Source organism: Leiobunum rupestre, chromosome 6 (assembly GCF_980474605.1).
Source record: "Leiobunum rupestre chromosome 6, qqLeiRupe1.1.hap1, whole genome shotgun sequence".
NCBI classification, from domain to species: Eukaryota; Metazoa; Arthropoda; class Arachnida; order Opiliones; family Sclerosomatidae; genus Leiobunum; species Leiobunum rupestre.
Window position 1 is genome coordinate 60,236,877 of NC_143389.1, and position 15,747 is coordinate 60,252,623.

The 15,747-nt window shown below is 39.9% G+C and overlaps 1 protein-coding gene across 10 annotated transcripts in view; it reads right to left on the reverse strand.

Annotated features, from left to right (window-relative positions):
- Nucleotides 1-15,747, reverse strand: part of LOC149942900 (uncharacterized) — a 250,460-nt gene that overhangs the window by 35,983 nt on the left and 198,730 nt on the right. For all 10 annotated transcript variants that reach the window (XM_090179897.1, XM_090179895.1, XM_090179898.1 and 7 more), the window contains one exon: nucleotides 7,029-7,226. In XM_090179897.1, the coding sequence (XP_090036023.1) occupies nucleotides 7,029-7,226 (198 nt within the window). The remainder of the gene's footprint in view (nucleotides 1-7,028; nucleotides 7,227-15,747) is intronic.

The following is a 15,747-nucleotide window of genomic DNA, read 5'->3' on the forward strand; positions in this document are numbered from 1 at the left end:
GAAGTAAAAACAGCTAACCTCTTTTTTGTGACTTGTAAAACAAAGAATTTAATTAACATTAATTATGTGGATCGAAAATTTCATTCAAAGATTTTGATTAAATTAGACATTACGGATACTAATTGACAGTCCAAAAAAAAGATTATGGCGTAATTTTCAATTTAAAATAAATTAAATTAAAAACAAAGTAAATTTATATTTTAATATTTCCAATGATTTAAAATTGGAAATTTCAATCAAGATGGTAACAATTTAAGTCTCACGAAAAACCTATTTTAAATAAAAAGATTTAAAAGAATGTAACTAAATTCAGGAAACGGCAAAATAATCATCTATTTCATTAAATCCATTTACCTCGAAATACAACCAGGTTTATCAAAATTGCAGACGGTACTTGGTAAGAGAAAAAGCGCCTTTAGTCAAACAAAACCACTAATACGGGGAAAATTTGGAACAGAAAGCCAAAAACTTCTCGTTTCTCCTTAATTATATTCAAACTTTTTTAGAGCGCTAAACTCCCCGAGTTAACTTTATTGGCTTATACATTCTTTCAATCGATCATGGATATTTGCTCGCCGCTCAAATGAAGGGGATGATTTTTCCCACGTAATACGGATACCAAAAAGAGAATTTACCATACTGACCAAAAAAAAGTTCTTAAATACTAAAACAATCGTATTCTACTAATCAGAATTAGGGTGGGGTTATTTATATAGGCAAGTTCGGGGGGCGCTTTCAGCCCCCGAAGTTAATCACGACCGAGGTAAATTATCCCCCTTGGAGCCCCCTTTTGTACCCTCCCCTTCCGCGAAGAGGGAACGGCGCTCTGCTATTCCAAAAACTCGGTTTCATTCGCGTCACGAGTGATAGGTAAACGCGACAGATTGTACGGTAGCGCCACCTTGGGATAAAGAGAGTAACTAGGCGAAATAAAATACGCGAAAGCTACTTACTACTTACTGAAGTAAGGAAAGGACGAGGAAACGGTCGAACGCTGGGGTTCGGGGGACAGAAAACGCCACTGGCGAAGGCTAATTGGCGATTACACCAAATACTGTCCGAATCTCGCCGTCGCTTTTTCCGGGGGTTGTGTCCAGGCAGCCGCCAGCGAATACCAGGGATAAAATTACATTACCGAAAGTCAGTCAGAAACCTGGCTTTGTACCGGGTCTGACTTTTTGCTAGAAGTCAATTTTGTTAATATTTAGGGGTCGCGTTGCGTCGTCTGGTCGAAGCCGAAATTGACAATTGATTACTGGTTATTTACTTGCATTATTAGCCTAAATTATTTTCAATATTTAGTAATTTCTTGTCAATTTCCGTACCATTTTAAGAAAGTTTTTAAACTGTTATTATTTAACAAATTGGAATTTCTTTAAAAATATATTTTTTTAAATAGAAGAATGGAATAAAGGAATCGTCTATTTTGGCCTATTAACGCCTGTAGAAGTGTTCTAGTAGCAACACACAGATGTTGCGAGAGAAGTAGACTACCAGGGTGAAATAAAGGAAAACTGTGTTTTCTTCAAGGAAAATTCACAATTATGAAATAGCGCGAAATACTCAACGCTATACCAACGCGTGATATCCCATTCCAATTATAATTTACAAGTTAGGAAACGTCCGCAGCTATAAATCGCCAAATGAAAGAGGATTGCCAATTGAGAATCAGACCATTGACGAAGATTATTGGCACTACTTGTCCGAAAACCCCGTTCGCAGACAGCCCCTTCGTACACCTCTTATAACTTCTCACCGTCCCCAATTTGCCAAAGAGAACGGGGCCAGAGAAAGTGAGGGGGGTTCGTCGAAGTTGGCGTTTCCCGTAGCGCCGTCCAACTAGGCTACCTCGTGTTTGAGCAACTAATTAACGCCTGATTTGCATAAATTAATATGCATGAAACACTTTTTAGGTAGTGACTGCGAACGAGGAGACAAAGGCTGGAGGCGTACGCGGACCGGGCGACGAAACGCGCTCCAGGACGCGGCAGTCGCGCGGGAGCCATCCCATCCCGAACGCGGAGCACGCCTGATGGTCGCTGCAGCCCGGACACCGACAGAGAATCGGGGCCCGCGGGGGAAGACCCCGATAAAAAGGGGAACCATTCGATCCTTTACTTAACCTTACAACTTCCAATGGGCTCTTCGAAGGAAGGTGAAATCAGACAGAGGCAAAAACCAGAAAGCCAAGGAATAGACTTTAACGGCAGAAGCGTAATGAGTTGTTAGGACAAGACTCTGATTGAGAGACTGCGGGGAGTACAAAAGGAACACCGACAGAGGTCCCCCTTTCCCCCTACGTCACGATTGGACAACCGTTCACTCTTAAAGCGTGTATATAATTTAAAACTACACATTCTTTACTTTATACGGACTATCTCGTAAGATTTACACTGAACGTCCCGGATGGATGGGTAAGTTAGAAAACGATGGTGGAACTCACCTTTACAGGAAAATCAGGAAACGTTTACGTAACGAAACTGTCGATACGAAATATCAATTTAATCCCCCATAAGGCAAATTAAAAATACGAAGAATATTAAACGATCAACCCTGGGAAAAAGCTAGACGTTGCTTAGAAATAAATGAAAAATGTCGTATTTTAACCTGGCCGTATTTGTGACGGGAACAGAGAAGGGGGGAGGGGGGGGGGCGAATAACAACAACATACGAAAGAAGAAACCTATCTGCTCGATACACTAAACAGAAACAGCAAAACACGCAATAACAAAACACGGTACACAAAGAAGTAAAATACTAGAGAGAAAGCGACGGGGAGGTTAGCGGAGGGGGTATAGGATGTACGTACACGGACGGGCGACCAAAACAAAAAATATCGCTTCCAAAACAACGCAATCAACGATAGAGAAATATAAAAATAATACGAAAGTAAACAAAACAAAACAGACTAAACAAAAGCCGTTCCCAACTACGCCAAAAACAAAACCTTTACATCGAAACTGACGAATACAAGAGACATAAATAAATAAATTGCCTACCTTCGTAAGCGTACGGTCACACGTCACGACTTTTTCTTTTATAATTTAACGGTATTTATTACTTATATATTTAAAATTTCTACATCTAATACCCGTATTTATTTACTAAAGAGTAGCTAACTACAACCCGAGTTGTAATTTTTGGTTGGCGTTTAAAAAAAAACAAAGCGAGAACGAGGCGGTCTACGATTTCGTCGATCCAAAGTTGGCGGCTCGTCCCCGGGTAGGCGTCGCGCGCCCCATCGGAGAGCGACGGCGGCGCCGCGAACGACGAAAAGTCTGGCCGAGCCGGGGGTTAAAAAGCCGCCGCGAGAGCGAGCCGAGTTTACAGGCGCGCGATCGTTTATACTGCCTGGGTGGTGTGTGTGTGTTTTCCGGGCAAGCGGCGCGAGAGACACTAAAAGCCGTATACACACAAAGAGGGGGGCGGGAGCCCCTCCATCGCTCTCTCCGATCATCCCAAGGTGAGGGGGCGGAAATCAAGCAGCCGGAGAAGAGATAGCGACGCCGCCGAAAGAGAGAATGCGCGCCTGGCGGGAGTTGCCATGACGACGCGCGCGGGACGCGGCCGTATCGCCGTCGTCGTCGTCGTCGGCGCGACCAGCACGCACACGCACGCAGCGAGGAAAAAATAAACGGGGAGGAGGGAAAGTGATTGCCAGAAACCAATGAAGAAAACTATTATTTTGTTAAGACGGGAAATTTCCTCTTCGGGGAGAGATGAATTCTTTATCAGATTGTCGCCATAAGAGAGAGAGAGAGAGGATGAAAGACAAGGGAGGGGGTTTCCCTCTCACTCTACCCTCCTTATCATTCCATACCCCCTAATCACGAACCACCTCGGAAAACGAGTCTGCCGTTATCAGATACGTATAGCTCATAATGATCTTAATAACACTATCGATAGAAAAGAAAACTCCGAAAGAAATAACAGTTCAAATATTTCATGAACCTCTCTCTCTCCTTCCCACGAAATCGCGAAACTTAACCGTAATTTTATTTCCAATATATGTCATTATTAAGAAAGTAGTAAGACTTCTCCATTTTCGGAAAACAATTCTTTCAACATTCGCTCTTAACGCGGTCTCTCGCTTTTATTTTACATAAGTAAATGTATCCGTTTATAGAAGCGAAATAATTCATCTACATCATTGTCACTTCTTTCCCCTTTCTCGAGAGGCGGGGGGGGGGGGGGGCGCACGTCCTTCAAACTACTTTGCATGATCGGGAAAAAAAGATATAGTGTAGAGTCCGATAGATAGAGAGCTTCGCAAATCGTCGGTGGCAGGAGAGAGGGTCGGAAGAAGTCAGGGCGACGGGGATCCTTCTATAGTTACGAAATCCCTCGCTGGGTGGCGCGCCGCTCTTTAAAAACGCGTTTCTCGCTTTGTAAAAGTGAACGGTCCTGTGTGACGAATATTGACACCTCGCTTAAACGTTCTACGTAGTTTAGTCACACAATGTACACCGCGTTTTGACTCCCCCCCTCTGCCGTCATTATTTACGACCCCACGATGACCCTTGACCCCTCTTCCTTCCCCTTTTATACGAATTAAAGCGGCCCCACCTCCGCCTACCTCTATTTAAGCTCGCCAGTATTGATGTTTAATGATTTCTAGTCGCTTCGAAATAGTCCCCAGCCACGCGAGATCCAAATGATCTCCAGTCGACAGAAGATAGATTCGTATTTGCTGGACATTTTATTTGCGTTTTCACGCGGCGCGGCCTCCTTTTTTGGGACGGGCCTCGAACACGCTTTTCTATATCAAGATATTTCTACGAATCTCCGTGTGTGCCGTTTAACGTCCAACAATAATAAAGAGATATAAAGAGGCTATTAAAAGTGTCAGATCAAATACGGGACGAACAGTCGCTCAGTTCCCTCCGAGTTGTCCAATTTCAACTTAAGATATGTTTTGAGTAAGTACATTGTAGGCTGGTATAAGCGCGCTTACGGTGGATACATTTGGCAAATAAAAGACTATTTTTAATATTTTAAAAACTCAGCTTCGAGTTTTGCACTTTTCAAATGTTGACTATCAGCAAAAATCAGGTCTCCCCGAGTTGTTTTATGCTCGCAAGTTCAACTTTAGGTTGCTATCCTACTACTAAAGATAAACGAGAACCACCATTGGTCTAAAGGTAACAATGAACACGGTTGAAGAGGTAAAAAAGACCAACAACGTTTGGGGAAACTAAAATATATTAATTTATTTATTTATTTATTTATGAAATTAAGTTAACCATGATTTTTAACAATCTTTTTTCAAAATTGACTAATCTTTAAAACTACAACATTTTATCAAATTTTACATTTTCTTATGTTTATTAGTTTCCAAAAATGTTTGCCATAAAATTTTTAACACTAAATAATTGATTACAGAATACTTTTGATAACTATTCGCTAACACCGCGACACGAATGTTAGTGTTTTGTCACAGTTTTGACAGATGGCGCCACCAAATCCCTTATGAAAAATTATGGCTTTCCAGCTAATATATTTCCGTGGCGCCATCTAGTTCTATGGTATCGTGGGCTTTCTATAAGTGCGGAATGAACTTTTTTTTAATTTCAACGCTTTATCTGACAACATAGTTTCATAATTTAAATTACAATCGAGCCAATGGGACCTTACGAAGGTGCTTAGGCGATAAAAAGTTACGCAAAGCGATATAACGCGTGGCTAAAGTATATTTGCCCGATCCATAGCGGACATAAAAAAATCAACGCACCAGAAACTGTTATCGGAGAAACAATATTATTAAGGTTGAGCGAGAAAGGACGACCAGAGAGAGGAGCCGCGTATTTATTTATGGGCCTTAAATGAGGTTTGGTTTCAATAACAAGAGAGCGCTAGCTGGACGTCGCGAAATGACCAGAGTGGCAACAGATAGGGGCCCATCGAACGCCCCGAAAGGGGGAGTATTGAATAGAAGGGGGTTGGGGACGACCCTAAGATACGTGGGAAGAGGATATTTTTTTTACTAAGAACCGGGTGGGGTGAAGGTAGAGTTCCCAAAGGGAGTCCCGACGAAGAACAAGGTTTCGCTGTCCCTTCGGACAAGCCGTAAATGATCATTCGACTCGAATCATCATCATCATTATCATGATCATCCGAGGACACGGAGGATCGAGTAATAGAGAAAGAAAGAGCCAAAGTCAGACTAACAACTTCGAGGCGGACTGTTGTTTGACGGAGAACTATATTAGTTAGCCGGCCGATTGGTCAGTGCGCGGGAGACTGACTTGGCCGAGGGGGGGGGGGGATAAGTAGAAAGAAGACCGAACGAGAACATCGAAAACGGTATATAACAAACACGTAGACAATGTCCGGCAAGGGAGCACCCCGACTTTAGGCAATTATTTTGGTCATTTTTAATATTACTTTTGGTCATTTTGATTATTACTTTTGGTCATTTTGATTATTACTTTTGGTCATTTTGATTATTACTTTTGGTCATTTTGATTATTACTTTTGGTCATTTTGATTATTAATTTGGGTCATTTTGATTATTAATTTGGGACATTTTGATTATTAATTTGGGACATTTTGATTATTAATTTGGGACATTTTGATTATTAATTTGGGACATTTTGATTATTAATTTGGGACATTTTGATTATTAATTTGGGTAATTTTATTATTAATTTGGGTAATTTTATTATTAATTTGGGAAATTTTATTATTAATTTGGGTAATTTTATTATTAATTTGGGTAATTTTATTATTAATTTTGGTAATTTTATTATTAATTTGGGTAATTTTATTATTAATTTTGGTAATTTTATTATTAATTTGGGTAATTTTATTATTAATTTTGGTAATTTTATTATTAATTTTGGTCATTCATTTTGGTCATTTTATTATTCATTTTGGCCGTTGAACTGTGTCAAATATTTACCTTAAACTAACAATTTTTTTAACAAGGAGTAAAATCAATCCACGTTACTAAACAAAGACTCGATTCGATAATGATATCTATGGGCCGTAAATGTACTTTTTGAAAGTTGAAATTTAGAAGTACGCACCCGTAGAATGGACATTTCGGCGGCGTCGTCACTATCGGTGGCGTTACCATTGGGCGTCGTATGTTGCTGCTGCTGCTGCGGGAGATCTTTCTCGTTTTTGGGGCTGGTGCAACGAGCGGGAGGAGGAGACTGGTTGCTGTTAGTCGACAGATTGATGGCCACTTCACCCTCACCATCAACCTCCATCTTGTCATGATCCTAAACAACAATGAAAGGAAAAATAAATTAATTTACGGAAATTCCCAATAAATACATTAAAGAAATTAATATTTGGACATTTCCAATAAATAAATTTAAAAAAAATTATTTACGAACATTTCCAATAAATAAATTAAATAAATTTACCAAAATTCCGAATAAATAAAGAAATTAATTTACCGAAATTCCGAATAAATAAAAATTAATTTACCAAAATTCCAAATAAATAAAAATTAATTTACTGAAATTCCAAATAAATAATTAATTTACCAAAATTCTAAATAAATAAACATTAATTTACGGAATTTCCGAATAAATAAATAAAATAAATAAAATTAATTTACGGAAATTCCGAATAAATAAAGAAATAAATTATATAACATATCAAGGAAAACCAGATAAGTTTCGTTAACGCGCTACGATGGTCTAAACTCTGGAATCTAACAATGGATTTCTGGTATTATAAATTTACTTCGGATTAATAAAAGAAAAAATATTTCAACGAATACAAAATATAGAGGGCCAATCACAGCGGGCCCTGAGCGGCGGATATCGGAAGAAAGCATTTTGCGGAAGCAGGCGTCTCGGAAGAAAAGATTTTTGTTAATTGAAATCCGTACCATTATCTTTTAAAGGCACTTTATCTTACGCGGAAAAGAAATGCTTCCAACAATATTCACTTATTATTATACGTATAAATACGAAGCCCAAAATCCCCAAAGTGCTTGGGCAAAATCAACTCGCTATTTTACGAGAAATACACAGATATTTTCTCGACGACAATCGAGTCGTCCTGAGAAATAAGAAGAACTAAATACTTGGTTTGAAATCAACCTTAATCGTTACTACTATCGAAAGCTAGACGACCCTCTTATCCGTAAGCTTGTAATTTCTTCATTCGCCATTGTTCCATGGGACAGTCGAATAACGCACGAATATTAGTTACAAAAATGATATTTCAACATACTGGGAGGAGATGGATCTTTAATAATTAAAGATACACTCCGATATAATACGAAACGTATCGTATTCCCAAGACCCAACCCCCAAAAACAAGAGTTATTGGATGTAAGATTGAAAAGCATCGTGCGAATTCCCGAGTCTGTCCCCGTCCCCTCCCAGTAGGTGGCTTTGTTGCTGCGGGTATAATGAACGGTTATCGTCGCCAACTACCAGTTTCGTTACGCGAGCTTGAACGTGAATAGCCAACGAGCGCGTGTGATATTTGTCCGAAAGCTCGCCTCCGCAACAAGACGTGCACCCGCCCACCGAGAAGAAAAGACTATGGGTTTACTATTTAATATTGCTTTTGATCTTCGGCAAAAAGAAACGTAATAATAAGGGAACAAAACAGTTTCCTTCGTGTCCGAACAGACGCGTGTGTACGGCGGGCATTCGCAAAAAAGAGATATTGTCCTCGTCTTTTCCAGATACACCTATTGATTTAGTCAAAGAACGAACGATAGATTTCTAGGTTAATACAAGACTGCTATTCATATCTTCTTCACTAGAAATTATAATAGGCTTACAAGTTAGGGTTAGTCACTGACTTCAATGGAAATTATTTTAATAAGATAAACGATAGTATTTTCGTTAGTATATTTTTTTAAAGATCGAAATTTCTCTATAAATAATATTAAGATTTTTTAAGAATACGACACTACTTTTTCTATTTTGTAAACTGATTTTTAAGATTTTTAAAAGGATTTCGGGATTTTATAATACGGTTTTATCATTTTGTTTCGGATAAGCCATGATAAAACGGGATTTGCGGACTAAGCCATGATTAAATCTGATAAAACGTGATTTGCGGACTAAGCAATGATTAAATCTGTGATAAAACGGGATTTGCGGACTAAACCATGATTAAATCTGTGATAAAACGGGATTTGCGGACTGAGCAATGATTAAATCTGTGATAAAACGGGATTTGTGGATTAAGCAAATTTGATTAAATCTGTTTTTATTAAACCACTACCAATATAATTCTACTTAATCAAATACGTTCAAATAAATTCGGGTTAAACCGGGTTAAACGGCTTGACAATATTACGAAAAACGATCAAGATTTTGTAAATTTAGTTTCTTAAAACAGTAAACCACTCTCCAGTGACCCAAAGGTTGTAGGTTCGATTCCTGCCCGAGGTGATATGACTTTTCTCAGTCTTCAGTAAATTGAAAGCTTGAAAAATAACCTTATTTCGTGGTAACGTACGATAACACTTCTTTGTATTCGAAGGCTCTATAAAGTCACTTTAGAGTTTTCTCTCGTAAACAAATTTGGGGTTTAAGCGTCCATTTTTACTCCGGGTTGATTTAGGATTTCAGGAACTTGGTCAAAGTGCGGCTCAGGACGTGGTCCCTAAAACCCGGATCGCCCGAGGGCTATCGGTGCCAGTTGGTTATTTATCACTCGACCAGAGTGAACGCCAGCCGATAAGAAAAAACTAAAAGGCTCCAGTGTGTACCCTATCCGTGACCTCCACGCCTCTCAAGCAGATGGTGCCGTTGCTGACCTCGAGAAGAGAACGTCCAGCTATAGAATGCTCAGCGGGAGATTCTAGTGGTAAAAGTTAAACTGGACCCTCGATTCCCGCTAAGAATTTGTAACCCCCCAACCAAAGAGAAAAGCAAGCGCGAAGAAAAGGGTCGAAAACGGACTTCCTTTCCGAAAACACCCCTTCTTTCTCCTCCTTCTAAAACGGTGGCTTGGATGATGTAAGATCTGTTACGGCATCCGCCGCGCGAGCCCCAATCGAACTACCTTCCCGCGCTAGCCAGTTCGCAACACGGTGTCCGGTTCGAGCTATTTATAGTAGCGACAGATAAACTCGAAATAATAATCCCTCAAAAGACCGGATACTGGACAGCAAAGTGACACAGATGGTCAACGATGTTACCATCGGCCAATGTCTAACCAAGCGCTCCAAGAGGATCGTTTGCAAAAACTAAAGCGAAATAAGCCAAATAAGGCTTAAATTTTTATCAAAAGTTAGTCATCCAAAACGGTAAGTCGCGAGTCCAAGTCACAGCTTGAAGAGAGTATCAATGCCGAAAAAAGGTTCGGCTTGAAAATTAGCATTTAAGCAATAGGAAGTGCCATACTTATTGTTATTACGTTACTTATGATAAGTCTAATGAACACAGTTACTGATCTTGAAAGCGAGAAATATGGACCATCTTTAGATTCGCTGATGCCCAGTGAGAACGAGCTAACATTTTAAAGCTACAAGGGAATTTTCAACGCATTTCACTAGTAAACCCTTAACTTAGCTATATAGTAGGGTTTCTACGTATTGATGGCTGTTAGCAGCGTGGGGTTGAGCTACAAGGTCAACTGGCCATCGGAACAAACAACTTCCTTTCGCCGTGAAAGCGACTAAAGCCGCATCCGATAATAAGAAAAGCTGTAAAAGATGCTTTCATTTCGAACGGGGAGGGGCGAACGGGGGAGATCGGAAACTTTCGGCAGTGACCATTTGACCAGAGGGAAAGGACAACAATCGACTGAAAGCATTCCTAACCCCGCTCACCGAAAAAAGCGGCTCGTAATTATTTACACCGCTCAGTCAAATCGGACATCCCGCTGGCCACTGGCCTACTAGCCGGAGCGTTACAAGGTCACTACAGATATCAACGTCAACAATGTGGAAATATTTTTGACGGTGGTAACATTCACGTAGACAGATTTCGAAAGTTAAAATTCTTAATTTCTTTACCGTCGTTAATTCGCGCCACTAAAATAAAAGATCACCAGGTGGACATTGACAAATAAGCGGCTTCAACTACGGCGGATGCGCTAAGGCATTTGGAGAAAACGCGAGGGTGGAGACAACAATAGACCACGCGGCCCGAGCGAAGGATAATCGCGAACAAAGACAGGATCAAAAAGGGGGGCACGGAGGGCCAAAGTACCGTTCGCAAGGTGAACATAAAGGTGTAGAAAGAACGGAAAGTTTCGGAGCCATATGGGTCAACAGTATTCTTTACCCTCTACGCTACACACTTTATTCCAACGCCTAAATATTTAAAATAAAGCAAAACTACGAAATTGAAAACATCAACACTAATTTTAATTTTAGACCTTTCAAAATATAAAATTTGGGTTAAAAGTTGAAAAGTGGTCTTATTGAACTAAGAAAACACGATCAATCATAATAATGTACAATACAATAAGTATTATAGATTGTGTTATTCGCAGGGCCCCCACTCAAATATTCAAATTTTTATTGGAAAAATAGGATTATATTTCTAACTTAGGACTTTATAGGATTATTTTTTCAAATTATAGGATTTTATAGGACTAAATATTCTATTTCATTTACTAACTTAATGCATTTAAAAAACAAAATCTATATTTAGTTAAATAAATCTTTGATTTTGACTTGAAAAATAGAAACTATTGAACCATTTCATCACAAAAATATACTAGTAGCTAACCATGTTAACAATAACAAAAGTATAGAGTGACTTTGTATAGGAATTTATCCTATAGCTAAATCTAGCAATTTAAGAGAGTGGCGGGATTTGAAATGGGCAAAATATAAAAAATATAGGATTTTATAGGATTTTGCTAAAAATATAGGATTTTGCTAAAAATATAGGATTTTATAGGATTTTGCTAAAAATATAGGATTTTATAGGATTTTGCTAAAAATATAGGATGTTATAGGACATTTTTGAAAATATAGGATTTTATAGGAATTATAGGACCTCTGGGGGCCTTGTACTCGACAAAACCCTATAAAGAACTTCGTAGTCGTCTCATCTTGCAACGATATTATAGACAATTTGTTCCCAATCAAAAATGACAATCGGTATAGCTGTAATTGAACCCAATTTGAGAGTGCGGAAGCGACGTGATATTTACATTAACCGCTCGAAATAAAGAGCTTTAACGGCCCAAAGAGAGAGAGAGGGTGAGTGGAATCGAGCGTCTAAATTAAAAGCCACCTTTTAAAATGGGCTTTGAATTAAATCTACATAACATTAACGAGGCGACAAAACGAACCAAACAACGCTTTCAGCCGAACGAAACAAAACAAAACATCCATATTTGCGAATAGCTCGTTCTCACCTAACGACAAGTGCTCTAAGTACTTATTGTATTAAGGATGAGATCCGTAAGATGAACGGAGGAGGGACTAATTAGCCGTATTCCAGGAAATGCCCCGCGTAGAAAATCAAAAGATCAATAAGGAAGTATTAGCGCACGGAGAAAGCACCTGCGCCTGTTAATAGAGACCGGGCCAGAGAGTGGCGCTTTTAAAATAAATTCCGTTTCAGTAATCAGATGGCTATTAGCGTATATCCCGAAGAGAGACGACCTTGGAAATTGCCCTTGAAAACGGAGACACTCGCTCTCCCCCCTCTTTCCTTTCTTGTTGTTCTCCATCCATCCTCTTCCTCTCTCCGAGAGTGGAGTGGAGGGCGGTTTAATGCGATACCGAGGAAAGGATGCGATCGTATTATTAGCCCCGAATAAAGCCCCATATACCTACTTCCCCGCAATCCTCTCTCTCTCTCTCTCTCGTCTCCCCCACACAACCCACAAACACGGAAAGGGGGGGGGGGGGTCCAGCGATACATCCCAAAAGGTCAAGTTCGCATTAGTGGCGCACGTATATCACGTTTCCTGACATCTATATTTTGAATAAAGTTATTGCATTTTTACCGCTTCGTCAATTGTAAAGAAGATTTCGTATTAATAAAACATCCCTTTTAAAACGAAAATTAAATCAATTGCTTTGGACTAACATATTTTTTTTTAATATATGTAATAAATGAAAAATGTAAAATGAGATTTCGGTGGAGATTTCCATTCAACGGAGTTGAAGTTCTGATCTCACTTAAATGTTCGCGAAATCTCTTTGGCTTATATTTTACTTTTTTCTACGCGTATAAGCATCATTATTTTAATTTCAGTAATTAATTCCACGTAATAGTTTATATTTTATTATAACAAAAAAATTATAACATTCAATATTTTCATTCTCACTAGTATCAAAATAATACTTCGGGTCTCACACCGAAATTTGAAAATAATTAGGTCAGAAGGGACTTTACAAGATAAAAATACGGTAAATAAGGAAACAAATTTTTTAAAATAGGGTCCCAAAAGATACAAAACCAAACGAGATCTTTATTGGATTTAAAGGGAGATTTTAAGAGGTATCCCATTTTTTTTTAATTATCTCAGAGTTATAACTCTTACATATCTATAAGCCTAAGTTTTTGCCCATTATCTAAAAATGCCTTTGAACGGAATAATAATTGAGATTGATGCGAACGGGATCCGTGTAGGGGAAAAGAGCGCGGAAGTGAAAATTGGAGCTAGACAAAAGGAGCTCCATAGCAACAGACGCGGGTTTCGTCGCGTATTAAAAGGGAAGATTATTCGAATCCTCCTCGGCCACCCACTCCTTGACCCATTACTAAGAAAGCGAAGGGGCCAGGGGGGTAAGAACAAAAGGTTTTGCTATATTTACTTTCCTTCCTCGGATTTTGTATCGTCTTAGGCCACCAATGAATTTTTATCGCTTACGGGGCGCCGTCGAGATGCTGATTGGTAAACTAGTAGGCCCGCGGGGTGGGGGGGGGGGGGACCCTGTCGCCAAGGGGGAAACAGGCTCGCTGACGCAACGCCCTGACTGACTGAGCTTAATAGGGCCGCTCAGTAGGTAAAGGCCAGGGAATCCCGACCTAGACGCGAAAGAAAAGTTTCAGGGGCGTAAAATGGAAATCGTAAATAAATAGGATTTTGAGAAGAAGCTCAAATTCAACCTCTTAACGATTGTTGTTTCGTCCACGTCGGACAGTTGAGATAAATGAGCGAAATCCGTTCGGCGAGGGAATCCGCATCCCGTTTCCGGAGTGGGCGAAAGAGGTTTTAGGTTTTTTGGACGACGGGCCGGATTTTCAATTTGCGAGGCAGTCATGAGCGTCTACTTTGTTTCGCCGCGTATCGGACAGTCACCCCAACTAACAGATGCCCAGGAATGCGCGGCCGCAACGAAAGATACCGTTCACCCAAAGCGTGGTTTGGCGTCTCCGGGACAGGGACCCCTTTAAAGGGTGGGAGGCGGTTGCCCTTCGACCGTTCTCCCAATGAGGAATATACCCAAAAAGGGTGATGGGGTTTCGACCGTGCCACCACCTTCCGTATCTGGTAGTGCCCCGCGGCGGGGCATCGTCCCCAAGAGCGTCGAACTCTTGTTTTGATGCGTAATGAATCTGTGGGAAACAAACGGGGAGTACACTTACACGTTAAAATACTGTCAAAAGAGGATGGAATACTGTCTCACCCCTATACAAACACATACTGTTCGTAACAAACTCAATTAGTGATAATTTAAACATATCTTTATCTTGAAATAAATATTTATTTCTCATTTTGTTTTGCAAAATTTGAGATATCGCGATGATAAAGCTGAAAAAGAATTCTGTATATCTCAAAATTCAGTTTTCGTTTTTAAAGGGGCTCCAAAGTTCGGTGGCAAAATGTGTGTTAAGTCAGTAAAGTGCGAAATTTACGGTTGACTCTGCCCGCCTCTGCCAAGGCCGAGTGAGGGGTTGGGGGGAATGCAAAGCATGCTCAATTTTCTTTTTTTTTTGCCACCGAACTTTGGAGTCCCTTTAAATACGTCGCCATGTTAGGGTATGAAAAAGGATAAATAAGCAAAAAATAACGAAATTTTGAAATCGGTCAAATTAGGCTAAAAAGATACGTAGAGTGTCATCAGGCTTATGGAAGATATTTTTAAGCCTAACAGTGTAAAACTATAGACTCGTTTAAAGGCCTAGGATATCTTCTGCCTATTTTCCCTTAAGTTTACTTCCCGCCGCGCAAATATCCTGGTGGTAGGCCAACGTGTTACGCGGTTGGTCTACCACCAGGATATTTGCGCGGCGGGAAGATAACTTAAAGGAAAACAGGCAAAAGAAATCCTAGGCATTTAAGCTTAAAATAAATCGCGTTAGGCCGATATTATCGACGTATTCCTTAGATGTAGTTCTCATTTTTAGCCTCTCTATGTAATCTATTTTAATCTAGGTATGTTTAAATATAAACACGGTTGCGCACACTTAGTCACTGAAAGGTTTGCGCAATTTCAAGAATGATTTCTTTAGGACTGTCTCTTCGAAAAGTAGCGTATAATTTCTGGCATTTGCTTCTTCGTGCTAGAAGCCAGAGAGAAGAACCATACTTCTTGATAAAGAGCACGTTTTTGTATCTGTTTACATTTACTTCAGCGTAAGCATAGACATTCTTTTCAAGGAACACTGGCAAACAGCCTCGATCCTAGCGTACCTTCATCCCCATCTTCTTACAAAAAGAGAGAGAGAGAGAGCTATAGCAAAGAGCGGAAGAAGATGCATACGGGGGGAGGAAGGGGAACGAAAAGTTGTTTTCTAAATTTAGAAACCCGAGGCAGCTGAAGACGATCCCACGTCACCGAACATTGAAGTGGAAGTTTGTTACGGAGTAAAGTCGCGATGTTTTCGCGGTCCGGTGGCGGGG